General features: G+C 49.6%; 2 protein-coding genes across 3 annotated transcripts in view; one reads left to right on the top strand and one right to left on the bottom strand.

Moving 5' to 3' along the window:
- LOC143374438 (uncharacterized) overlaps positions 1-2333 on the bottom strand; it is a 122441-nt gene extending 120108 nt beyond the window's left edge. The window contains exon 1 of the mRNA XM_076822616.1: positions 1989-2333. Coding sequence (XP_076678731.1) covers positions 1989-2061 — 73 coding nt within the window. The 5' untranslated portion in view covers positions 2062-2333. The remainder of the gene's footprint in view (positions 1-1988) is intronic.
- The window catches only part of LOC143374439 (peripherin-2), a 109220-nt gene that overhangs the window by 46186 nt on the left and 37784 nt on the right, over positions 1-25250 (top strand). For both annotated transcript variants that reach the window (XM_076822618.1, XM_076822617.1), the window contains exon 2: positions 18401-18570. In XM_076822618.1, the coding sequence (XP_076678733.1) occupies positions 18413-18570 (158 nt within the window). In that variant the 5' untranslated portion in view covers positions 18401-18412. The remainder of the gene's footprint in view (positions 1-18400; positions 18571-25250) is intronic.

Raw genomic sequence — 25250 nt, 5'->3', positions numbered from 1 at the left:
CTTTCAGAGAGTGCAACCCGCGCGGGTGCAGCGCAGGAAATACTAATTAGCGATATGATAATGCCGACAGTGTCGCGAAACGGTAGGTGGAGCGGAGAATGGTTGCTGGCAAGGTGAAAACGAATATGGTGGATGATATGTGATGGGTGCAGGGTTGGTATATTATTTGCGAGCAGATTGGATGTTGTCCTTTGTAGCAGATGAAAGTGGCAGCGAAATGTGGCACGCGATGCAGGAAGGATTGTAGATGAATATATATATAAATGGTCATTAGGCGATATTATAATTGAGAAGATGAAAATTCAATGAACTAAGTAGGTATACGAATGCCTAAGTATCTTCTTTTGAGGGATAGAAAGTAATCGGTAAACTAATGAAGGATAGTAAAATTGTCGACGGATATCTAATAGGGGTGGTTCGCAACGTGAACTTCATAGACCTGGAGAAACCTAGCTTCTTATTTAAGAGGAATGAGAAGCTGAGTCTTAGTCTAGATTCTAGATGCTTTCGGAGTGAACATAGTTTTCAAAAAAAAAGAGAGGGCAATGCATTTTATTCCTTCTTCAATTCATCGTCAAGTTAAATGAAATCCATCAAACCCTTCATTAGCCTGCTGCAAAGTGGTTACCATAGTCCCCTACGAGGAACACAGACCATTGGGCCAAGTTCAATAAAATCCATTACCCTGAAACCCAACCCTCGACCAAGCATCCAGTGCTCCTGGATTCCGCCCGTCATTCTCGTGCTGGATGAGTCATCCAGCCCGGAAAACGGGAGGGAAAGCATCTACGCGAGGGGAATCGCCAGCAACATTATTCACGCGTTCGATCACGCGGTTCAGGGGAACGACAAGGCTGGATTCCAATATCGCGAGAGCTTGGCTGGAGTTACGGTGCGAAGGGGAGTGTTTGGGAACACGCTGAGATACGGTGTCAATGCACAAAACCAGCTGAAAGCAACGCCAAGAATTGAGTGCGCGTAGGACGTGTACATTCCGCCGTGCACTTCCCCCGATCTGTCCTGCTCTGCGGTACCAACGTCGCGGAAATCCCTCTGCCCGTTTTCCGAGGGGCAGAGTCAGCCGGCTGGAAAATCTGCGGATCGAGGGGCTGTGTGACTGAGAAAATTCCGGGAACGGGAGGAATAGACGGGACCCAGAGTCGATGGGAGAAGTCCAGGCTTCTGTGGGACTCGTTAAAGAAACTTGAATGGAGGGATGAAGAAAGGAGATTGAATTACATGTGCAGCAGTAACCGTAGACGGAGAGCCAGGAACGTGGAAGAAGGTTAAGGGAAGTTGGAGATACGAATTGGAAAGGAAATCTGGGAGATTGTCGCGGACAGAGGCTCGGCGAATCGCCACCGGGGCGAATCCGCCTCAGGGCTCGATGGTTGGAGCGTGTAAAGTGAAAGAGGCGCCCGTAGTGGGCGCGACGATCGAAGGAGGCAGGAAGTACGATGTAACAGCAGCAAGGACACTGACACGTCCTGGGGATTAAACCGAAGGGGACCATTGGTACCGCCTAGCAATCCAAATGGGATCAGCTGGGGCTAGCGGACAGAAGTCACCGGTAACGACGCAATTCCTGCTAGCCCGCGTTAAACAACCCTCATTCCAGGGGACTCCAGCCAATCCCCGGCTCCTCCTGCATCAGCAGATCCTCCAGCGTTTCTGGGAACACCGGGGTCGAAGCGGTCAAAGAGGCTGGCGAACGCGCAGCGACTTCGAGAACGAGGGAACCAGTTCGCTAGGTTCTCCAGGGGTCTTCACGACGATCAGCCCACTTAGTGGGTAGTTACCAAGAATCGCGCTGCTTCCTAGCGATACTTAGCGTCCCTCGTGGGACCGTACCTCCAGTTCCTTCAGCGAGGAACTATCAAGGACCAATGGATTCACCAAGCACCCCGAACGAGGGCTGCTATTTAGCCGACGCTGACGCGGTACCGATGCTCCTCCGTAATATCGTCGATCACTGGTACAGAACTTACCCCCCACTATCAGCAGCAGGTGGAACAGAGCACGCCGCACTTCTCCGCACTTCCGTCGAACGTCTTTATCCATCCTGCGGCAGGAGGATCTTCTCTAACGGCGCCGATCCTGCCTCGTCCCTCCGTTGGCGGCCGGTGGCTGTCGAGGGAATTTTCACGGTGCACGTCAAACGACACACGTCGCGCGGCCGGCTGACATCAGGCCCAGGTCCCGGGGAACCCTCGCGGCACCGTCTCCGTCGATCCTGTCGCTGGTCACTGTCAGAAATCCAGCGGAAAGCTCGCACCACCGTGACAAGAGGACCGGGGCACGCGGGCGCTTCACACCGCACGCGGACGCGACAGTTCCTGACTTGCAACTGACGATGGATGCTGCACGAAGAGTTTGCGCCGGCCTCGCGCCCGCGCACAGAATCCTTACTCCCCTGCGCTCCTGGCACCCTCGGTCAGTTAGTCACCCTCGTCGCTCTGTCTCTCGCCCACCGCCTCTTTCTCGTTCTTCCCGTTCTTCCTCCTCCGGACGCGCCGTTCCCTCGGTTTCTCGCGGTCTTGCCCGTCCACCCCTTAACCGCCCCTGCGTCGTCGTTCCGTCTCCTTTCTTCCCGACATCAACACACCCCCGCCTCTGTGGCCACCCTCCTCCTCCTCCCCAATCGCGTTTTCTCCACGATCTCGTCTCTCTTTCCCAGTCCCACTGTTCCTCGGCTCCCTATCACGCCTTTTCCACAAGCACCGCGTGCACGGGGCGGCTGCCGCGTCTCTTTTCGGTTCGTTCTCCGCAGTCCTATGCTCTCCTTCGTCTTGGGGAAGTTAAGCTACCGGGAAGTTCAGAAAATCATGCAACTTTGCGTGCAAGTAGAGTAGTTCATCTGTAAGACAAACCTATTTTTTGTTGGTGCCACGGTGAGGTTTTAGGGGGTGAAATCACCCCTCGAAGAAAACGTAGAATTTTCTCCTGGTTCTCCCGCTCACCAGGTTACCAATATTCAAGTAGAGCACTTCAGTATATGTCAGAACACGTGAGCAAGCACACAGAAATCGGTAGTTGGCTGGGGTTATCATTAAAATGACGCGGAATCGAATTGATGCTGATAACCTTGTCTAAGTTTATGTGTGACTCTTTCGGCAGAAAGAAAGAGAATGAGGATCACGGCCGATGCCGCATGCGTGTTTTATTTTTATTCTTTGTTAAAAATGTGACGATACTTGCACAGAGTTAGGGTACTACGGTGTGATCTTGAGGAGGAGGCGCTAAATAAAATTTTCTGAATATCCGGGTTGCCAAACTTCTTAGTTGGTACAGCTACCCCTGTGTCTGCTTCGCCGTCCTCTTTTCCTCTCGTCTACGCCGCGCATCCAACCTCACGCGCATCCTTTCGCCGGCTGTATCTCAAACGCTAAAGAGTTTCTTAGGAAATTGAATTGAATCCCATCCCTCGGCCCTGCTCCGTCCCTCGAGCGACTCTACCCTTGTTGCGTCTCCTCTTCTTGTTCTACCAGACGGTTCTCCTATCCTACCCTCGATTTGTTTTCGGGCCGCCCCCCCCCTTTTGTGCCTTCGACCCGTGCTCGCTCCACGATCTGTCTTCGTCTGTTTGCTTCGCCCTCCAACCCTCTCGAGCGGCTCGTCGCCTCGATATCCTCTCCCTTTAACCGCCCATCGTCACCTCTGCCCGCTAGCTTCCTCGGGAACTGATTGTCTCGCCGTTAAGCGGCAATTTATATGTTAACAGGGCCGAATCGGTCGAGAGTCATGCATACGTTTAAGAAAAGGGGGGTTGCCGTGGGGGCCGAGGGGCGGCGGACAGGGGGGACGGTCGCGTGACGATGCTCCAACCGACACTTTGCTCGTTAGTCGAGCCAACGATCGCGCTGTTCCGTCGATAAGGATCTCCAGCCCCCGCTCTCTGGTTATCGGTTACATGTAAATTCGTGGCGAGCGTGTAGCAAACATTTCGTCGGGGGTTGGGGGTGGCACGTGGGATCGAGGGTTCTGGAATGGTCTATCGAATTGACGTGGATTTCGCGTCCTCTGGGAATTATTGCGCACCCTGATGGAGGGCTTGGTTCGATGAGTAGAGAATTTACCTGGGAAATGGTGGCCAGAGCGACTGTCGCGTGAAATGATTGGTAAAACACGCGTGGCACGGTTATCTCGATTTCGTTCTCAGAACTTTTCAGAATCATTTTTGAAAGTTCATTCCGAAGTGATCGAGAATCGATGGGGATGTGATCGCAATCATTTACTACTTTCCGACCGGACCAGCAATCGTAAAGTAATGCGGCAATGTAACTCGAGGAAGCTAGTGGTGCGGCCATGAATTTAATTTAACCGAAACTATAGCGGCGGGGCGAAAGTTAAATTACCCCGACGCTAGACGCGTTAGCCTTGTACGTACCGTGTGCGACACGCTCGTGGATCAAAGCAGAATCGACGCGTGCAACTCGAATAGACGGGCATTAGTGCATCTGGCCTGGTCGAATCGTGCCTTGACACGTGTCCCCAGCCTACAGCCTCCCTCGGCATTCCGTAATCCCCTCGAGTATCCACGAATCGCGCGTTTAAAGTCACTCGAGTAACGCGAACCCACCCTTTGATCCCGTGACACTCATATCGATTTAGAAAGCCGAGAATCCTTCTAGAATTCGACGTTATTCGGGGTCATCAATGGAGACTTTCGATTCACCAATAATATTCATTAGCAGAGGCATCCGTGCTCGCGGGGAACGCAATTTTTCAACCTCCTGGAATCGGAACGAGCACCGCCGATTTCCTTTCTATCGCCAATTAACGGCGAACGGTGCGCTAACAACCCTCGCGTGCTACAAACATCGAATTCCACGGACGTGACGAAACGGCACGCGCCCTTCCACGCCCTGAAAGTTAAATTACTCCCCCGCGGGGCGCTTTCCAACGAGGACCGCCACCTGAAATCGAACAACAGCCAGAAGACGGATTAAGAGGGGCGGGCAGCTGTAACGTTCGATCGAATTACGTTTATAACCGTGAAATACGCTCGAATTAACCCCCGGAACTTTATCCTCCCGTGCCTTCTACACCCCCATCATCCAGGTAATCTACTTCAACTTTTCACGATTCCGGTCAACCCTGTTATTTTCACTGCAACCCCCTAGAAGCCTCTTCGAAAATCCGCTGCTCTTCCAGCGAGTGAAAATACCTGCTTCGCGGTGAAAGTCGGGTCAATTCGCGCCCCGCTGCGGCGAAACTTCCACGAGGATTCCCCAGGTTTTTAGTTCCAACCCCGACGCGGATTAAAAACCACCCTCCCGGCGTGGACCGTGACACGCGACAGTTTGCGCGCGAATCAGTCGATGTATGTTTATACATCGAGTTTGTAGCGGTTGGGTAAGCTGTCGGAATTGATTTCAAAGTCGATTAACCCTGTCTGCCATTAAAGATCCTTAAAAGAAAAACAGAAATGTATCGCGAGGAGGTACATTGCGGCTGCGGGGAAAAGAAACGCGAAGGAGAAACACGTTCTTCTTCATCTTCTGTGTTCTTGCATTCCACCAGCTATCCTTCCTGTCGCTAACGAATATCCTGGTTACCTCCACCCTCGAAGATCACCCCCGCCCCCTGTAACGCAGCGACGATAGAACGATCCGTTTCCGTCGCGTTCGCGCGGGCAATCTGCGCGTGCGCCGGTGCACAACAGCGACGAGAATGGACCACTCAACTGGTGCCGGCTAACAACTTTAAAAGTTCCGACTAAACGAGAAATTGCATTAAATCGCGTTCCGCCGAGCCCTTTCGGTGTTCCCGCGCGCCATGGGCGACGTTAATGTCCCTCGTGGCCGCGATAATCCTTCTGAAATCACGAAGCACGTTGGATCTGCGACGCGCTATCACGTTGCACTCCCATCATCACGTGATCTGTAATCCCGAATTCGCAATGATAAGTTGGATTAGGTGCAGCATCCACGCTGCTGCATCTCCAAGTTTGCTCGTGGTCCCTCGAGGCCAGACTCTTGTGTATCGCGGTTCAATTTTGCAGCAGGGTGCTTTCCGAGGGGAGGTGGGAACCTCGGCGATATGTTCGATAAGTCGTTCCGAGGGAAACGTTTCATATACTCGTGGCTAATAATACAATTAATCTCAGCGCAACAAAGCTTCTTTGCCGCTGCGAGGCACAACAGTCAAATGTGCGCAGTCAGTTCTAAGTTTAGTCGTATAAATTCAGAAGAGTAACTCCATAAACCACTGTACTGTCTTTGATCGCCCACGTTCGTTCGCTTTGATAAGAAAGACAAAGCTGCGCGTGCAACGTGGAACGGACAAGCTATTCGCGAATAAAGTGAATCACTGTGCGTTCATAAATCGTGGAAGCATCAAATGAAGTTCCCGGCAATGAGCAGAAATGTTCTCTTCGATCGAAACTCGAGGAGCAAGCTTCGAGCAGTTCTTTAAGGGAGATATATATAAATTGTACGCCGTGGAAACGGAGCGAATACAAAAGATTGGGAGCGTTAATAAGGAGTTACACGCTCCTGACGTTCGCGGCAATAGACCCGACAGAAGGACACTTCGGATCGAATATTCCCCGCGACACATAACGGTCGGATATTCTTTTTCTGGGTCCTTTGTCGGGCTGCCGGGCGGGAAACTTGGCTGCACCGCGCTTTCCCGAGCTAAATGAAAATAAACCGCCATCAGAAAAAAAAAGATAATTCACTTTGCCGTAGTTAAGGGGTTAAGAGTCCCGAGTTTAGATTCATTATGAACTTTCAAGACTTAAACGAGACAGTCGCCGGCGAAGAAAGCAAGGGGGCACCGTCGCGTCGCGAGGAAGTTAATTTCAGATTCGTCGTGGACTTTTTGTCGACGGAGCTGAATGAATGAATTGAACGAGCGATTTAGCCACCGAATTCTGCGTACCCCTGACGTCCACTGCGTTGATCATTACGTACGTTCATCGACATTTAACTAATTGCTATCGACAAGTGGCCTGGGAAATGACTTCGTGTGTTTATTCGAGTATGCTAAGTGTCTACTCCAAACAAGTATCAATTTTTAAATAACCACACTGATTCCGGGGATTAATCAGAAATTGGTTGTTGAAAGCCTTCATTAGCTAACACCTGAATTACAAATTCACTATATAGCAGATCAGCGTGTAATCCTACAAATTTCATTTAAATAGCAACGATTAAAATCGTGTTGTAAAAGCTGTATAAATTGCGGAGAATATCAGTGATTCACTTGAAGCATCCTCCAAAACGTTCCGTACTTAATAATTTAACAAGAGATCTACTGCACTCGCGTGTTCTCTACAATCATTAACGAAACCATCCCCTTAGTCCTCTAAGTGCCCAAAACAATTGATCGTCAAGCGATCGATCTGCCACGAGTTATAGAGCGAGACCTGCCATCTTGGACGACGATAATACAAGAAGAGCCAGAAAGGTGTCGAACAATCAACGACAATCGACAGTTTGCTCGCTAATTGCAGCTAAAGGCGCGAGCAAGCGCGAGAAGTTCGGCGTCGATCATTGTCGATGGTAGACAAAGCGGGGTGGCTTTGTCGTAGGCCAACTCGGAAGCCGCGAGTCGGATTTCCGGCTGCCTTGTTCGGCGAAAGGCGTCGCGACGCTGGTAGCTAGGGTAAATTGAAACAACGTCGCTCTTGATCCAGCTTGGAGAACCTTGATGCAACGATCCCACGAGACACGAAGCCCTTTCAACGACATTCTCCGCGCCCGCCCCTTCGACCCTCGTCCCGCAATCCCCCGTTTCGTCCCCCTTCATTTTTCCAATCCTCGAAACACATCCACCGCCGTGTGGATAATCAAAATCGCCACTTACGGGGGCCATTGTCGCGACGAGGGCCAATTTGTCGCCACTTCAAGCGAAACAGGCATCATCCTGGCCAGGCTTATGTTTTATTTAACCCGCCATTACGCTCTGCGCGCGAGCCACCTGTCAAATAGCCGTGGAAATTGTTTAAAAAAAAAAAGGAGAAAAATCCCCGTGCAGAGAGAGTCGCGTGCCCGTGCCCGCCCTGTTGACAGTCCTTTAAATCGAATTCAACGATCAAATTGCTCTTTACATTCGCTCGCCATCCCTCGTCGGCCGATATTGTTAATTACTTGTTTGTCGGGATGTCGCGGCTAAACAGACGTGCGCGCAAATTGCACGTGACACTACGTAATTCTAAACGTACACAGCGACAGGGGAAAAAGTTGGCGGCTGATCGGAGAGCGTGATGAGATCAATCGATGATCATACGGATGAGGCTCTCGGTAGCTATGGAGGTTTCGACCGAACTGACACAGGCTGATTGCTGTGATTTTAGGTGGGCTGTGTTTTGTTTTAAAAAGGGTACCTAAATCGGTCGTTAATGATGACTGTATTATGCACAAAGCAGGTACGCGAAGCTACGAAGTTCTCGAGGTATATTTATTGCATCGAAATGGCAACGATCGCATATGATTCCTCGCTGCTCTGTGCCTGGACTCTCCCAGTCGAAGCGAAGAACCAGCGAAAGAAAGGAATCCATAGATCTCCCAACGAAATTGCGTTTTGATGTCCATCTGTCCTTCTTGGCGAGCCCCTTCGTCATCTTAATATCCAACCAACGGCACAGTGGATCTGATAGCGTAACAGTCCGCGAAATTCGCCTCTTTAGTGCCACCAGAGAGGGCATTAAAGCCAGACGGGATATACATTATAGTATCCGCGGTGTAATAGATGCAGGGTAGCGCAATAACAACGATGGCCGCTTGCACGACGGAATTAGGGGGTGGGAGAGCGTAAAGTTGCCGAGCCGCTGGCAAAAATGGAAGATTTTCGCGATAAATTCCGGCCGGGGACAGTCTTAAGATTTATTCGCGCGCGCGAATGCACCGACGTCCCTCTGAACAACGGGGGGTGAGGGCGCGGTCACGGGTTGGGGGATGGTTTAACACCACGCCCCGAAACAGTGACACGGTTTTTCCACCGTCGGCCGTCCCTTTAACTCGCGCTTAAAATCGCCCTTATCCGGCCGCGCTTCCAAGTGATCGACAGAGTCTTTTCCACCCCTATCGTCGATAGATGGACGATTCGATATTGGTTACGCGAGGGCGTGACGATTGGGTGAAATTTCTGGGAACAGTTGCTACATTTTCTCCTCTCCAATACTCTGCTCTCCGGCATCCCCCTCGATTCTACACCCCCCTGTTTCTCCGCTCCCATCCACTTTCCGGTGGAAACACGAATTGTGGTTAGTGGAGGACTCGAGGCTCTGGAAATTAATTACCAGCGTCGATTACTTTTTTTTTTCGTTCAGAAATATCAGCCAACTTTGCAAGTTCACGAAAATTCGAGCGATTGTTTACGAAGATCAGTGGAAAGGAGAAAGGAGATGGGGATGATAATTCTCTGGTGGAAGTATCCCCTTTGCCAGGCGATTGATTGCGGCACATAGAGATTCAAAGGGAGGGTGGTTTTATTCCCCCTACAGGGCGGGAACGTTTACATTCCGCACGTTTCGATCGTTCTGTGCGTCAGTCGCTCTCACATAACAAATTCGACTTATCGATCATTCGAGGCCGACATACCCCTACCAGCCTCCATTAATTCACCGTTACGGACGCGCCGTGATTTCCATCCAATGATGTTAATTGTTGCGGAACAGAGGAAGGGAAAGGGTGGAACGCAGTGGAAGTGTGACGAGGGGTTGCTTGAACGCCTGCTTCCAACGATTTTGCGTAGAAGAACCGAAAGAACTCGGAAGAAATCAGGGAGTCACTCGTCATCAGATCGCTCTGACCACTTTACTCAGTGTAGACAATAATTTATCAAATGACGTCGGCACGATAAAAGTCTGCCAGCAACTCCAGTCCCCATAACCGAAATTAAGAAACGTCCGTTTGGTCATCGAGACATTGCTAGATGTAAGTGGGCAGCTTTTTTCCGAGAGGAATGTTATTTATTCGTACGTACGACGGCGCCAGCTTTATAGATATTAAGAAGCGAGCCGTGATAGAGGCCACGGGCCGCAGTAACCCTTCAAACCGTCGATTCGACGGAATTTATGCGCGGACGGCTGGCCGAGATTGCGTTCCGTGCCCCTCGCCCCTCGTTCCCCGTCCTCCTTTGGCCTCACGGCGAACCTATTATGCTGGCCGTGTACTCTCTTGTATGATTATTGTATTTCTGTCGAGCAGCCTGGGATATCTCCCCTTGTCCCGTGGCTGTCTCCATCCCCTCGTGCCAGCCTTTCCTCGTGATGTCTGGACTTGGCTGGGCTTGAAGAATCGTTGCTCCACTTCCCAGGGAAACAGCTTTTAAATATTGAAGACACTTCTCCCGTGGATTGTATTCCATCACTACCTTCATTTTAATCTATACAACCACATCCACCCTGAACAGCACGCCAAGTCGACGCTTTACGTGCAGAAACAATTTCTATCCGGAATTTCTGTTCTCTCCTTCAGCCAGGAAAACGTGAACTGTCGTACAGAAGAATTGCCTCGGGGAGTTCTGCAGGTGGCAGAGCTTCGCGATCTTCTTGAATTTTCATTAATTACCCCCTGTCACCTTCCCCTGCGCCCCGAAAGTGTCCACGGGAGCAAAGCTCGGAAACTTGCAGCGCGAGAAATTAATGGATAGCAGGTATTTTTGCAGTGAATGTTCCTTCGGCGAAAAGGACTCTATTCAAAAATTGAGAAGATTAGGGGAGAAGGTAGCCGACGACGCGAGAGAGGGAGGAGTCGCGCGGGAATTAGAAAGCATTATCGCCTGTCTCCGGGTGAAAATTCAATCAGTACCGGTCGGCTGGCGGTAATTGAAACGGCGAACGACGCGAAATTTCGACGCGAATTCGTCCAGCCCTCAGGAACGCGATGGAGTGTGACATCGGAACCCGTACAAATATGCGACCGTCCGGCAAACTGACCAGAACGATAAAAACGCTGCGGCCGCACTCGAATCCGTCCACGCTGGGAAGCAGCGTTCGAGCCTGCACGCCCTCGATCCTCCATCGTTAATTAACGGAGACGGTGTCACACGTAGCTGTAACCACTTTGCGGAATCGTTGAATCGTTGGAGACTGGCTGGGCCGCGGAATTGCCACAGGGAAACTACTGTCACATTTAAGGGAGCATTTAGAGCTTGACGTCCGCATTTTATAGAACGGAAAAGGGTAGACAAAGCACGTGTGTAACTTCATCAAAGAACGCGCGACGCAACCTCCAAGGAAATCAATCTGCTCGCGCAGGACGCTGGGGAAGTTGAACAATTTTTTCGTTCGCGTTAAAAATTGGAGCCACGAAGCTGTGACGTTTCCTAGTTCTCCTCAAACTTCGGGGGATGCTCACCCGGGTGTACCGCACTGTATCCAATTTATTTCACCATACTTTGAGACTCGAACGCGGGGGTTGATAAAAGAGTTATCGTCGCCCTCGCCTCGTCGTTTCCCTCCCCCCGCGGCTCGTTTCAGCCCGTGATCGCTATAATTCGTGGCGACGTCCAACGACGCTGGCCGCGATGCAATATTTTAGAAACGGCCGCCTTATCGCCGCCGCGATGCGTCATGGGCGTTATCGCGGCGTCTCCCCGAGAAACGCCCGTTGCCATGACGAGTCTCCGGCAATTGTCTACCGAAGAGCTAAGTCCGCGCGAGTGCTATCTGCGACTGCACAGCGTCGTGGCCGCGAGCTTTTTCGGTGTAAAAATGTTTTCATTCGCGTCGTAACGCTGGGCCTCTCGTCGCGCGTTAAATGTAGCTGCGGAGGGACAGAAGTGCGAGGGTAATTGAAAGTCCTCCGCTTTTATAAGCCGCGAGTAATATAGAGCGGTTTATTTAATCGGCCGGCCATCTTCGTGATGCAGGGATGTTTCAAACGCGATAACGCGTTTAATTGTCGGGATTCGAGGGATTTTCAGTCGGATTTTACTGGTATTTGGAGCCGGTGAATTAAAGGTTTCCTAATTGGATGGTACCGAATCAAGGGCCATTGAGATAAACTATACCGAATTCGATACTCGAAGGATCGTATTGCCAGTGGAAGGCTTCCGAAGTCTCAGCGTATTCAACGCTTGCGAACAGAACCTGCATCAAATTGAACGGTTCTGTATAGAATTCTACCGAATCCCTCCATCTCCGCGCTGAATTCTACCGAGTCCAGCTTCCGAATTGAATCTCATCGGATCCATCGCTCCCAGACCCCGTCCCGTCGACTTGTAACGCCTCCAATCGAAAGGCGCCGATTTTTGGAAGCCCGCCAGATTCAATCGTATCGACCTAAACGGCTTCCAATCAAACTGCAGCGATTCATTATACTCCCAAATCGAGGCCCGTCAATCTCGACACCTTCGAGTGGCATCGCGCGCAATTCATAGCAGACGCACTTTCTCAGCGAACCTGAAGGAACGCCACGGCTCGTAGCCGGACCACGTAGAACAGCCCTACGGTCGAGTCAGAAGCCACCCTTCGCCGCAGACCGTGCTGACAAGCGTGCGGCTAGCTGAAAGCGACAGAGGGGAAATTCCATTGGCCTCTGTCGACGCGCGATTTAATTTTCCGCCTATCGGCCCCGACGCGTCCGAGGCCGATCGCTCCTAAATGCTTCGATGAATTTTAGATCGTCCCGTCGCTCGTGCTCCCCTCAGCAAAGTTCACTGGGTCACCCTCCTCCGCCGACTCCCCCGAAGACGGAAACCGCGAGGAAATCCCCGGCGAGTTTTTCGCGACTCGCCTCGTTAACGGCGATGATCGTAACGTAAGCACGACGGGGGAGGATCGCGCGGGGTAGGCGGAGAGCATCGGCTTGTAGAATTATCGGGAAAGTGCAATCGAAGATGGCTCCCTGCCAAATAATCCGCGGAAGCTCGACACAGGAAAACGTAAAAGCGACGCTTCCGCGGCAGCGGGATAGACAAAGGGGAGGAGGAATGTGGTGGATTGCAATCGATAGCATCGCGGGGGTAAACGATACTAGCCAAGGGGTCCGGGGGATGGTGGGTCGGTAGGAAAATGCATCCTCGAACTACAGACGGCCGGATTATAATCTAAGATTTCCTTCCATTCGCGGGGGAGGAGCGGGGATATAATCGACGGTTTCCTGGTATCGAAGTCAATGGATGGAACGCGAAACTTTTCAGTGGGGAAAATACGCTCGGTGGCTGCCGTCCCTCCTCCCCGCCCCGTTTCTGCGCGAATTTTAATGGGGCTTCGTATCGGGATGCTGTTACGACGGGAATATGGACGGTGTTATTTGTCTTGCAGCTTCTGGGGGGAAAGGTTAAGGTTCGCTATTTGAGATGCTCCGAGGAAATGAACGTGGGACTCGGTTCGACGCTCTCGAACTGACAAAACGTGTTTACAATCCCGAACTAGCGAGTAGCAGGTAATATACGAAAGTTTCTAGTGGATCGGTGCGTTTATAGTAACAAATTTATTAAAAGGTGCGCGGGAAACGCGTTCAGTATTTAAAAAAAAAAATTAATTGTTCCTCTGACAATGCCTCTGACTACAGAGACACTGTCAATTAAAAGAATAAAAAACCCTAAACCACAATGGATTCTACAACTGTCTCAACTCCGCAAGCACCGTCCGTTTCTTACGCGAGAATTCTGCAACAAGGACATTTTCCTACGAAGGAACAAGCCATTATACTTGATGCCATCAGTGGATTCACAATACATGATTATACACTCGCAGTAGCCAAATTAATCGAACCGAAAGACATACGGTATGTATCACGCATTCCGCACAAGGAGGTCGCGGACAAACTTACAGATAATAAGACCACCGAAAATATTGGCCCAAAAAGCCTTGAAATAAGGCCGCTAATATCGAAGGCCGTAAGCGTATTACTGTATCGAACGTATGTTCCATCATTCCGCACTCCCACATAGAACATGAACTTACTAAATTCAACAATAAACCAGTTTCGAACATAATTAGTATTGAAGCATGATAGAAATGATAATTGAAACATACGAGCTTGTAAATGCTTGTGTAACTATTTTGAAAAATGTAAATTACGCGTATGAATCCGCTGCTCAATATGTATAAATCTCTGTACAGCTAAAGAGAAGAGGAATATTCGATGCTAATTGGAAGAGCTTCTCGATTTTGGTTGCTGCGTATTTGGATAGAATTTAGGTCTATGTGTTTCTTGATGAATTGGGGGGTGTTTATTGCGAAAAGTCGAGGGAGAACGCAGAGGGTATCTAGGTATTTTTGTGCCACGTTCGACGGCAAACCACTTCCGCTGATTCAATTTCCATACGCGGTGTTTGCGAATAAACGTTGATACACGGCAATCGGAATGTTTAATAAACAGTGCCGCGGCTGTCAACCTCGAAACGTAATCGGTGATTGATTTCCCACTGGCAGTGTGATACGATACGCCCGCTCTGTGTCCGCCCAGTTCTCTGATTTCTTCCATCGCAGATGAAATCTCTCTGATTACTTTTTAAATGATTTTCAATAGAAATTCTTTAAAATTCATTAGGTGATTATAAAAATTTATTTGAAGAATAAAATGCGATTTTCTTTTCTTTTTACAAAGCCCCTTCTTTTGTGGGTGTCAGGGCCCCGTGGGCTCCCCTCTGCGCGCGTCACTAGCCCCGATCAATTTCTAAACTCAACGAAAACCTGCGCTATTAAAACGAACCCACCAATAACATTATAACAACCAACAAATACAACATGAGAAACTAATGCACCAATTCGACGACGCCGACTCGAAGAACCCCCGAAGCCACGTATCAAAAGAGCAACCCGTCCCAGTCGCTGTGCACACATCGCATGCGCCTCGACTCGGCTCGCCACCCCCTCGCGGCATAATTATGCGGCACATAATAATTGCTCGGGCGTTTATGCAAATGCATAACTAATAATAGCTGCGTCGTGTGCATTCATCGTAATGTTATTACACTTAATGGACGGACCGCGGAAGGGGGAGGAGGAGTGTGGGCAGAGTCGCGAGTGTGTTTGCGTCGCAAAACAAATCGCAGATATACAGCGAGGGTTGCATCGCGATGCACCGCTGCGAAGCTCCATCCGTATGAGAAATAGGGGCGCAGAAAGGGAGCGGAAGGATGGACCATGGGTTGGGTGAAAGGGCGAAGAACCGCTAGCTGCCACGATGCGGGAGGGGGTGGTTGGCGCACACCTCCGCACAACGACGACATTCAGCGGGAATGACAATGCACACTCGGCTGCACTTGCTGCTTAATGTCATCCTCAAGCCGTGCCTAGTACCATTAGTGCACGCGTACACGCGCGCCCATCTACGAGCTTCGCTGTGTCGGGGCCCTGTGTGCGTCTGTTTGCGGGCACGACGGCTGCCTTCCATTCTTGGGACAATGACGATGTTGCCAGTCCACCCTGCCACCCCCTAACCGCCTTCAACGGATACTGGCCACGAGGAGGGCCGTCCGACACCCCCTCGCCGCCAGTCGAAGGATCCACCTCGGACGTTCGGGGGCAAAGGGGTTGCTGAAAGATGCGTCGAGGGGATAATGGGTCGTGTAATTGCTTGATCACTGGGGAGGGGGATAATTCTGCGTCGGCTTTCCGCGAGGTCTAATTGGGCTGTAATTAAATGGAAGAAGCGGATGGAAGAGTCTGGGGGGATGAGGGTGTCTTGAGTTGCTCTGTTGTTCCTTGAGATTTTGACTCAGGTTTGGCTATTTGCGGGAGACATTTTTGTGGATAATGATGGGATAATGATCCTTGGTTCTTCGTATGCAGGGTTGTTTTAATAATCGCGGATAGTGGTGTGAAATATTCGTCATGGATTAAAGGAGGTTTGGGAGAGGGTGTAGCGCTAAGGGGAAATCCTAATTTATGGACGGAAAGAATTTTTTTTAAGAAACTAGCATTTCGATTCATCTGAAATTTGGACCATGTTTTGAAGTTGTAGTTTTTTTTTATTCTTTTTTCGTAATAAATATAGGAGTTATGCATCACGCAGCACAAAACTCGTCGTCCGCTGGTGTGCATGATATTTACCTTCCAGGTAATCTGAAACAGAAAAATGAAACGGCATTATACTTTGTACATATGTAGCTTCAAATTGACGAACCAGAATACCGCTAAGTTCTATACTTTTTTTGTTACATAAAAAACATTGGCGCAAAATTGGATCGCAAAAATTAAAGGTTCAGACCTTTCAGTTTGAGAACTCTCCACAATATTTATGGTTAAAAATTAATAAAAAAAAAACTGCAGCTTCTTTAAAGATGCGTCAAAACATGATCCAAATCCCAGAGGAATCGAAACGCTGATTTTTTTAAAAAAAAATCCCAAACTTTGCTATGTATTTAGCCCAAAGAATAGGATTCTCCCCTTAATACATGGAGAGTTATTGTTCATAATACTCGAGGAAAGTCGAATATAGCTTCACTCTGGAAGGTAAACAGAAGCAAGGATACCGCGGCGAAATATTCCGACCCAGTGACGTCACAGCTCAGGTAGCAAATTATGTGTTTATGATCCCTGGAGGCTCCCACCAAACTAGATCGGAAAGGTCGTTTAGTTGATCGCGAGGCGTTGTCAGTGATGGACGACGAGCGGTGCTTACGTTCCGAGTGATTTCGCGAGAGAAACCGTTGAGTCCGAAGCGTCTCGATTTACATAACTGCTACCATTATCCAGGTAATTCAAAGCAATTTAACAAATGACGACTAAAACATACAAACACACCTGTGTCTCCTAAACCTCAAGCAACTCTGCTCTTCCAATACTATCATTCCAATTGCTAACCAACTCTCAGCCTGAATTCCCAAAGACACTGCAATCCAAAGGCACGTGCATACCGAAGGAAGAATCTTTCAAGGCCCCTGCGACTCCAAGAGCCAAATATCATCCACCGATTCGAAGCACCGCTGTTCCCCGGCGGCTCCGGGTTTCGCTTAATTAAGTTCGCGACTGCTTTGGAACGCGGCGCGACGTGCACGCTCCGGGTTACGAACCGACATGGATAACCGAGGGCCACCGACGCGGAAGCTGAGAAGAACGGGGAAGAAAAACGAGCAATCGGAGGCGCGATCAAACGGCTCGGCCGCGATAAAGGGCGAAAAAGCGGCGGCGCGTGGAAAACGAGGCAGCCGAGGCGAGTGTCGCTCGTAGTCAATTCGATAAACGGCCAGCCACGTGTCGGCGGGAGGGGAATGGAAAACGGTAAACGACCGTCGCCGGGGTGTTATTCAATTTCGCATTCATTACGCGCGGAAACAGGGACGTCGCCTCTCGCGATCGCTTCGGGCGTTGCTGGTTCGTTAAAGCTTGCCTCTCCGCGACTTCGCCTGTCCGTGCGCGGTCGAACGTTGCGTTCCACGGGCACACGGGGTACGTGTCCGCCGGGGAGAACGGTGGAGGCACGCGGCAGGGGCGCGAAGACAATGTCGGGAGCACACGAACACAGCTGGCAGCGATGTAGGAGGCGGTGCACGGTCTCGCAACGAACGCGAGACACGCGAACGATGCGCGCACTAATATTGACGTTTGTGTGCGCAAACACACGACAGCCTGCGCGATGCTATTTGCCAGGGGTTGGGGGGCGGATGATATTATGCTCTCGAACGTGTTCCGCGAGGCAGGTGTAGCCGAGCCGAGCGATACCTCGACGAATCGCACGGGGGTGGTACTGTATACTGTAAGCAACGTTACGAGATGAAGTTTAGGGCGTTCAAGCTCCCTTTTCTTCGCTTGAACCCTGCCGAACCTCTGCTCCGGTATCCGGGATCGCGAGAATAGTCGAGGGTTGAAATAACGGGGGTAGGTAATTGGAGTGGCAGGGTGGTCCTGAGTATAAAAGTCAGATGCAAGCAAGAGAGGTTTACAAGTGGGTAATTCGGGATTGTGGTACTATTGTGGGCAGCTAAGGAAGCTTATTATTCGAGATGCATTAGTACATGTTTATTATCCATTGGTACAATAAGTTAGCGGATGCTTCTCCGAGATCCACGCTTCAGTCTCCTACACCCTCTCTCTCTCGCCAGCACGCACTTCAGACACGACAGAATCAATGCACTCGAAATCCCACTGTTTCCGCAACGAATACCGCCCAAACAACGTATCCGCGTGAAAAGAACGGGATCTTCTTGCGAAACAGAATATCGTAGGCATTGATCTTCCACCTCCGCGAAGATACACGGTACAGTGCGGGATACACGCGTGAGCTAGACCACTTCGCACGAGTCCTTTTCCATCCACGAGTTTCACCGTGGTGTCGCAATAATGATAACACGAATCCGCGGCTTCTCCTCGCGAAAAACCGTGTCCCCGCCATGCGCAGGAAGGCTGAAAGCGCTGCGGCAACTCGTAACGAATATCCAGCGGAATTTCTCTCGCTTCGTTTTTATGTACGAAGACGTGTGCGAGGACGCTTAGCGACCCACGTGCTTCCCTTTCTCTTCTCTCTTTACTGAAATGAACCACGTTTCTGTGCAGTGCGGCGAGCGCATGAAGAATATCGACGGCGCTTGGCGGCGAAAGGCTCCCGCAGAATTCGCAACAGGAAGTTTCCAGGGGCAATCGATTGCCAGGCGGAGTTGCGGCTTCCGGAGGCAGTTCGCCGGGAGTTTGAGCGCGGTATGTGATCCCCACGGCGCCGCGGCAAGGTAAGGATAAAGTAATTAGCGTTTAACTGCAACTTTTCGCTCTTATTTCGCCGTCGGTTCGGCCGGCGAGCTTCTTAACTGGCGAAAATTGCGGAACGTGCGTCGAATGTTCCGTATCGACGGAATTTTATCTCGAATGGTGGGAATTTCCTCCGCGGGGGGGGGGGGGTAAAAAAATCTCCGTTATCGGGGAAGAGTGCTGGTTTTCATTATGCCCTTACTCGATCGGAATTTCGCCCTGCGAAATTTCGAAATTTAATGCCACCGCCGCGGCGCTTTTTAATTCGCTTCGCGATGGGCTCGATTGGAAACGAAGTGCCCGTTCTTGTTCAACTTGACGTTCGGTTTGACTGGGAAATTATATTAAAATACCCGAGAGGGTTGTTATGTTAAAATATTTGGAGGGCTGGCCACTTCTCCCTACTTGCCAGGGATTTATTTCGCTGTATAATTCGTTAGGCTTGCACGGTTTTTGCAGAAGAGGATTTTGAATATTTGATAGCGTTAATTAATACAAATTGCTCGAGACCTACGCGGTAACAACTTGTTTAGCAATTATGTAACTTTAATCAGAATACATAAGTAACATTATACAGTGTAATTCATTAAGAATTGCAGGCAGGTCAATTTAGGAAATGTTATTCAGCGTATTAAATCCACATGTGTCTGAAATCTCTGCTCCGATTAGTTTACGAACTAATTGTAAATGATAGTAGTGTCTGATAATTTTAAAAGACCTGCGGAAATCCGTAGAATTCAATGCGATTCTTTCTACAATATAATCAACACCCTTTTCTATAAAAAAAAAAACAAATCTCATGCTTCCCTAAAATGTCGTTAACCGCACCATTCCGAGCAGCATACAGTTACGCTTTCGTTAACCAGACCACGCACCCTTTCTACCTTTCCCGTCCACACCCACGCCCACAACACTTTCAACCCCTTCGCATCAGTACTCTCTATTTCAAGCCCGACGTATCGAGAAAATAGGGAAATTGCCGTCATAAATGGGCACGGAGGCAATCAACCGATACACACAGATTCCTGTAAAGCGATATGCAATCTCGAGCGCTAGATATTGTTATCTATCGATTCGATGATCGTGCCTGTTGTGTACGCTCACCCGCACCCCCCGCGACAGCCCCCTCGCAATATCGAGTCGTTTATACATTTCCCCGTGATCTAACCCCTCCGTCCACGCTTTTTATCCCAGCAATTGCTCGTTAATGTATCGGCGCCCGCCCACGCGACTCGATCGAGAACAGTTTTTAAGCTCGCTAGCCTGGGCTTTTAATATCTACTCGCGTGCCACGGGAAATTTTCGCGCTGATCGGGGGAAATGACGAAGTTGCAGCAATATTCGCGACGAAATAAATTTCATTTTCATTCCAACTATGCCAGCCAGTTAAACATCGATTAAATTCCGAATACAACGACTCCATTGAATATAAATCGCTCATTTATACGTATAAGCTACGATCGTACCTCTTCGTTAAACAAAATATTCCGCGAAACAATAGATTAAGAATGATCAGAGGTTTCCAAGTGCTTTGAAAGGAATACGAGAGCGTCTCAAACCCTTCCCTACTTGCAGCCACTCCATCCCGCGGAGTAGCAAAATATTCCCACCCTTGGACAAACAGTGGAGCGATAGAAGGGCGCGTCTATTTTTCTTCCCTTGCCATAGCCCCGCCAGAGGTGTCTGTACGAAAGCCCTTCCGTGTCCGGGGAAGGAATTCGTGAAACGTAGCGCGGTTCCCAGGCGACGCGCTCGAATGCAAGGAGAGGCCAAACTCCGGGGTTGATTCCCGCGGGAAGACGGAAGCCGTGGACGCGAGAATTCTACTTGAGACAACTACTGACCCGTCGCTCGTGCTGTCTTTGGAACTCGCCAACGGGGAGCTTCCACGGGCAGCCCGCCTCTGCACGCCTCGGCAGACGTGCGCGCACATACACACACGGCCGATTCAATTGTTTCGAGAACGAGCCAGCACGACGACGCCGACGGTCTTGGTTCCGTTCACCCTTTAACCACCCCCGAAATTGAGGGCTCCTCGGGGGTCGGGTTACCAAACAGCATCGATCGGCGAGGGGAGTACAACGGGTTCGGTCTTCAGCCCGGGGAAAAGCGCGGCCCTGGGCCACTGGGGGGCGAAATCGAATCGATATTTAATGTAAAAGGGAACGCCGCTTTGGGGAGCTTAATGCCCCGCCATCTGGACCCGATCCTCTTCCTCTTTTCGCGCTCGGAGCCAGCCCTTGTTGTGAGAGCGGAGGGCGCCGCGACTCGGCGAAATTTAATATTGAGCAAGTCGACGGAGGCCACTCGTGGAGCCTGCTTTCTTTTGTTCGACGACGCTCGGCAAGCGTGATATTGAAAATTCATGCAACACGGTTATTAGCGAATAGTTTGTTGGAAGTTTATTAAAAACTTCCGCGGACGGAGCTAGGCGAAGGGTTCTCGAGGGGGCTAGTGGGTCTGTATTCGGTGGAAGTTTAGCTTCGATTCCTCTCGAGTCGAAAACTTCCCTCTTCCGTATCTCTCCGTGGCTTGTGAAACATTAGTGGGGATCGATGTGCAGGCATTGGAGAGCCATTCTAGATGAATTAATACAGATGGTTTCACAGTATGATGGGCAAGTTTTTTCTGCTGGAAACGTTCTCTTTTGTTATTTTCCTCTTGTGTACTCCAGAACGTTAGTATAATACCTGTTTATGTAATTACAGTGGTATTAAGATTGCATACAATGAACGCTACTCGTGTATTCAATCGCTCCGTTGACATAGATTACCGATGGCTTAGTGCACAAATATTGTATGTCCACTTTTTGTGAAATTTGAATTTTTATATGCGACAAGTAGTTCTTGACTGTTTCTTTATACTGTATAAAAATCACATTTATATCTATTTTATAAATTTGTCATGAATAATATTTTTGTTTATGTGTTTTTCGAAAACGCTACAAATGGACATACAATATTTGTGCACCGAGAAATCGATATTTCCCCACGTATAATATTTTAGAAACTATTACATCTTCATGAAACTATACATCATGTTTCACACTATTTCTTGATCATTGTGACGAATGTTCTTCTTCAAAAGTATTGCTCGAGATTCATGAAATAAGGCGCCGGTAAGCTGCAGGCAGCCATAGCCAGAGAGACAACAGCGTGATTTACAAAGAGGGATCTCAGCAGTCTTGGCTAGGGTTTCGAAAACTTTCCCTCTCATCACCCTGCTCGATCCCCTTATTGCTTTATCTCTTTGTTCGAGTTAATCCGCTCGATAAACTGACACTCACGATTCCCCCGGAATTCTCGATGCCTTTTTTCTCGTCTCCACTTAACTACCCCCATACCCGATCTCTAGGAAGTGCCTGCCGTTTCTTCGCGGTTCGGGGTTATTCTTCGCCATTTGCTTAATTTCGTCGAGAGTCCGTCCTTCTGTTCGCCCCGGATCCTTTGTTTCCCGGCGATTGCCTCGCGAACAGCACCGGGCGATCATCGTTCCCCTCTTCCCCTCGATTCGCTTTGATTTCGACGACCCATCGACGCTTTCGAGGCTTTTATCGGGCGCCCGTTTAATTAAAATTTATTACTATCCATCAACGCGAATGGGCAAGCTCCCTCCCAGCCTCCTGGCGAAGCTTCATATCATTTCACGCTCGACTCTGTTTTTAATAATATCGAACCGCGGGTCCCCCGTTGCTTTATGATTTCGGACAGCGGTGGTCCGAAGTGGCGTGTCTGGAACGATTAATATGTTTGATATTCGCGCGTCGATCTTCCATTACCTGATTTGCAAAATTTGCTGTGTTAGCGTGCGAAGCTATTCATCTTCCAAGCCTGTGTCACCCAGGAAGCACAGTTCCAAATTTTTTGCCACCAGAATCTCTCCAGGAAATGTTTTCACTTGTACAACATAGAATTTCTTCGCCGCCAAGTAGAAAAGTCCGCGCCTGGTCAGACCGGGCGAGACATTCATCGATAACGCTCAAGTCTCGCAGGGAAATGCAATTCCACGGAATCTATCGTTATCAGGAAGCAAGAGCCACCGCGATTTACATAACGCTTCCCCCGATGCTCCAAGAAAAAAAAAAAGGGAAAAAAGGAACTCGGTGCCATTCTAATGAAACAGCCCCTGTAAAACGTAACTACGTGTCTCTACCCATCCCATTTCAAATACAAACGCGTTCGAATGTCCCCTATTATCTTGCCAGCATCGCGTTACCTACTACCTATCAGGGTACATGAATCTCGAAACCGAAATCAGCCCCCATCACTTCCAGGATGATAAGTAATTCTGGATACATGCTGTCCGCTCCCGGTGCCAGTTATTCAGAGCGACAGAGATTCATATTTCCCGTTGCGACGGATCTGCACGCAGGAAAAAGGGACGAAAGGACACTCTGCAGGCTCCGGGAGGGTTGCGATGGAAGCGGTTCGTGGGTGGGGGTTGGTTACCGATGCAAGTTGAAATTTTAACGAACGACCGACTGCTTCTCCGAATTCAGCAACCCGGGGAGCACACGGGCTCGGATGCTGCGTTACCCTCGTCCTCCTGTCCCTTCTCGCTTCGGATGACCCCGACGCCACCCCCGTTACGACCGCAGCGACCACCTACGGAGGTGGGGGAGGGGTTGGTCCGACGTAAGGCAGAGTTGCTGGCGGATCGGGAGCACCGAAACGGGACGTGCCTCGAATCCGCGTCGCGCACTCATTTACGATCTGCCGAGTGATAAGAATTTAATGGCGTATTAACATAAGCTAGAAGAAGGGGGGTGGTCGCTGCGGATTGCCAAGTCTTCTTCCCCGAGGGTTCCTCGTGTAATTTCTCCGCGAGCGTGTATCTCGAGTCTGCGATCGAGACGCTGATTCTCACCCTCGAGCTTTGGAGAGTATTACATTTCGAAAGTGGGGTGGCAGAATGGTGCAGGGTGAGTCACCTCGGGTAAGTAATTCATTTCTTCTAGTACAGAGAAACAGTTTTCTTCCCAGCAGGGTGCGATTGAATGCTTGAATATGATTGTTCCTAAATATCGTAGTGTCTTTTGGATTTTTCATACCCTTTCGGCGCGAAGTTCACATCACTGGAAGACTTAAAAATGGTGGAGTCCGTAGGAGTAATTAGTTTCGAGTGTATAATGCGCTTCATTAGAGACACTATATTCGTGACGATTAAGGGAGTTAGAGTGTAGTTAGAAGAGTTAAGCTGCAATGACTCAGCGAGTATAATAAAACGTGAAGTATAAAGAAGGGGAAAGCAATCTACGGGTAGAATAGCTTATGCAAATGCGTGGATTAGATGGTGGCCCGTGGTTTATTCCATTCTCCTTTTTTTTTCTCCATCGTTCATTTCCAGTTTATTTCCGTGGAGGCTGTCGTAAAGGGGTGGCCGTTTAAATTCGGGTTATTTCTCATGCAAGAGGGTGGTTGATGCCACGGGACGTCGACGAAACTGCTGTCTCCCCGTGTCTTCCTCGCATTGACCGTCTCAACCGCCTTCCCTCCCGGTCGTTTCCTCCATCTCGCCTCCCTGACTTCACTGCGGCCCTGTTACACCCCTGGAAACAACTGCACGGCCATTTTGCCCGTACTCTTCGCGAGGTAACTCGATTCCCTCCACGTTCCACCTGACGGAATGGCGTATTATACGTCGTCAGATTCAGAAGAAGCCCTTATCCTCTTCGAAGCTCGCCTTTATCTTTGTATTCCACCACGATTCCACCTCTTTTCAATTTTAATAGTTCAGGCACGGTTAACCATACTGGATGTATACTTTAAAGACACTCCTGTTGCTATTCGAACACTTTGCTTTCGACTGAACTGTGCTTATCAGAGGCAGTAATAGGAATATCAACCCTCGATGCTTTCTAGCACCCTTTCCTCTTGAATTATCTCGCCTTTCACCCTCCTATCGGGAGGAAAAAAAACAAGGTGCAGCTTCCTGACTTCGTTTCCCAGGCGAAAGGCGAAGGAACAAAACCAATGGACAGGTGAGGCGCATCCTCCTCGTATTCTATCTTCCTGCAACGGAAGATGGCTGGCTCCTTTCAAGCTGCCTCCTCTTTAATGACATCATCTATCATTAAGCGATCATTAAACTTTCATATCTGCTTAGATACACCGGAACGCCTCCCTTTCATCCTGGCCAACGTCATCAATTACACCGTCCGGAATCTCGCGAGTTCTTCTATTTACGAAGGGTTAATCCGCCGCGTAATCTTCCAAGACATTAGCGTCAGAAGAGCCAATGATATTCGCTGTGTGTCGCAGATTGCTGAATACACTGTTCGGTTTTTAGCTGACAATTCTCGAGGACACTATCTTCCGGCCCCTTCGAGACGCGGGTTGTTTAAAATTTTCAGGGTGCGCTCGAGGAAAAAGGAGCACAGTTTCTATTAGGTTATTTAAAATTCATTTTATTGTATAGAATATTTCCATGCTGCTCGAAGCGGATGCTTCGTGAAATTGTAATGGGTTGTTCGAAATTCCGTGAAATCGAGTTCTTGAAATGTTGAACTTTACGCGCAGATTTCTGGCATTTAGTGTTCCCCCGCGGGTCCAAAACTCGAGAGTTTGTAACATTTTCATGTCGGCTGGGACGGAAGGAAGCAATTTTCCAGCAGCACAGCCACCCGCGAAAAGTGTGTTACGAACATTAATTACCTTCTTGG

The sequence above is a fragment of the Andrena cerasifolii genome, chromosome 10 (genome assembly GCF_050908995.1).
Source record: "Andrena cerasifolii isolate SP2316 chromosome 10, iyAndCera1_principal, whole genome shotgun sequence".
In the NCBI taxonomy this organism is placed as follows: domain Eukaryota; kingdom Metazoa; phylum Arthropoda; class Insecta; order Hymenoptera; family Andrenidae; genus Andrena; species Andrena cerasifolii.
The sequence above is the reverse complement of the archived record's forward strand: the minus strand, read 5'-3'. Positions and strand labels throughout refer to the sequence as shown.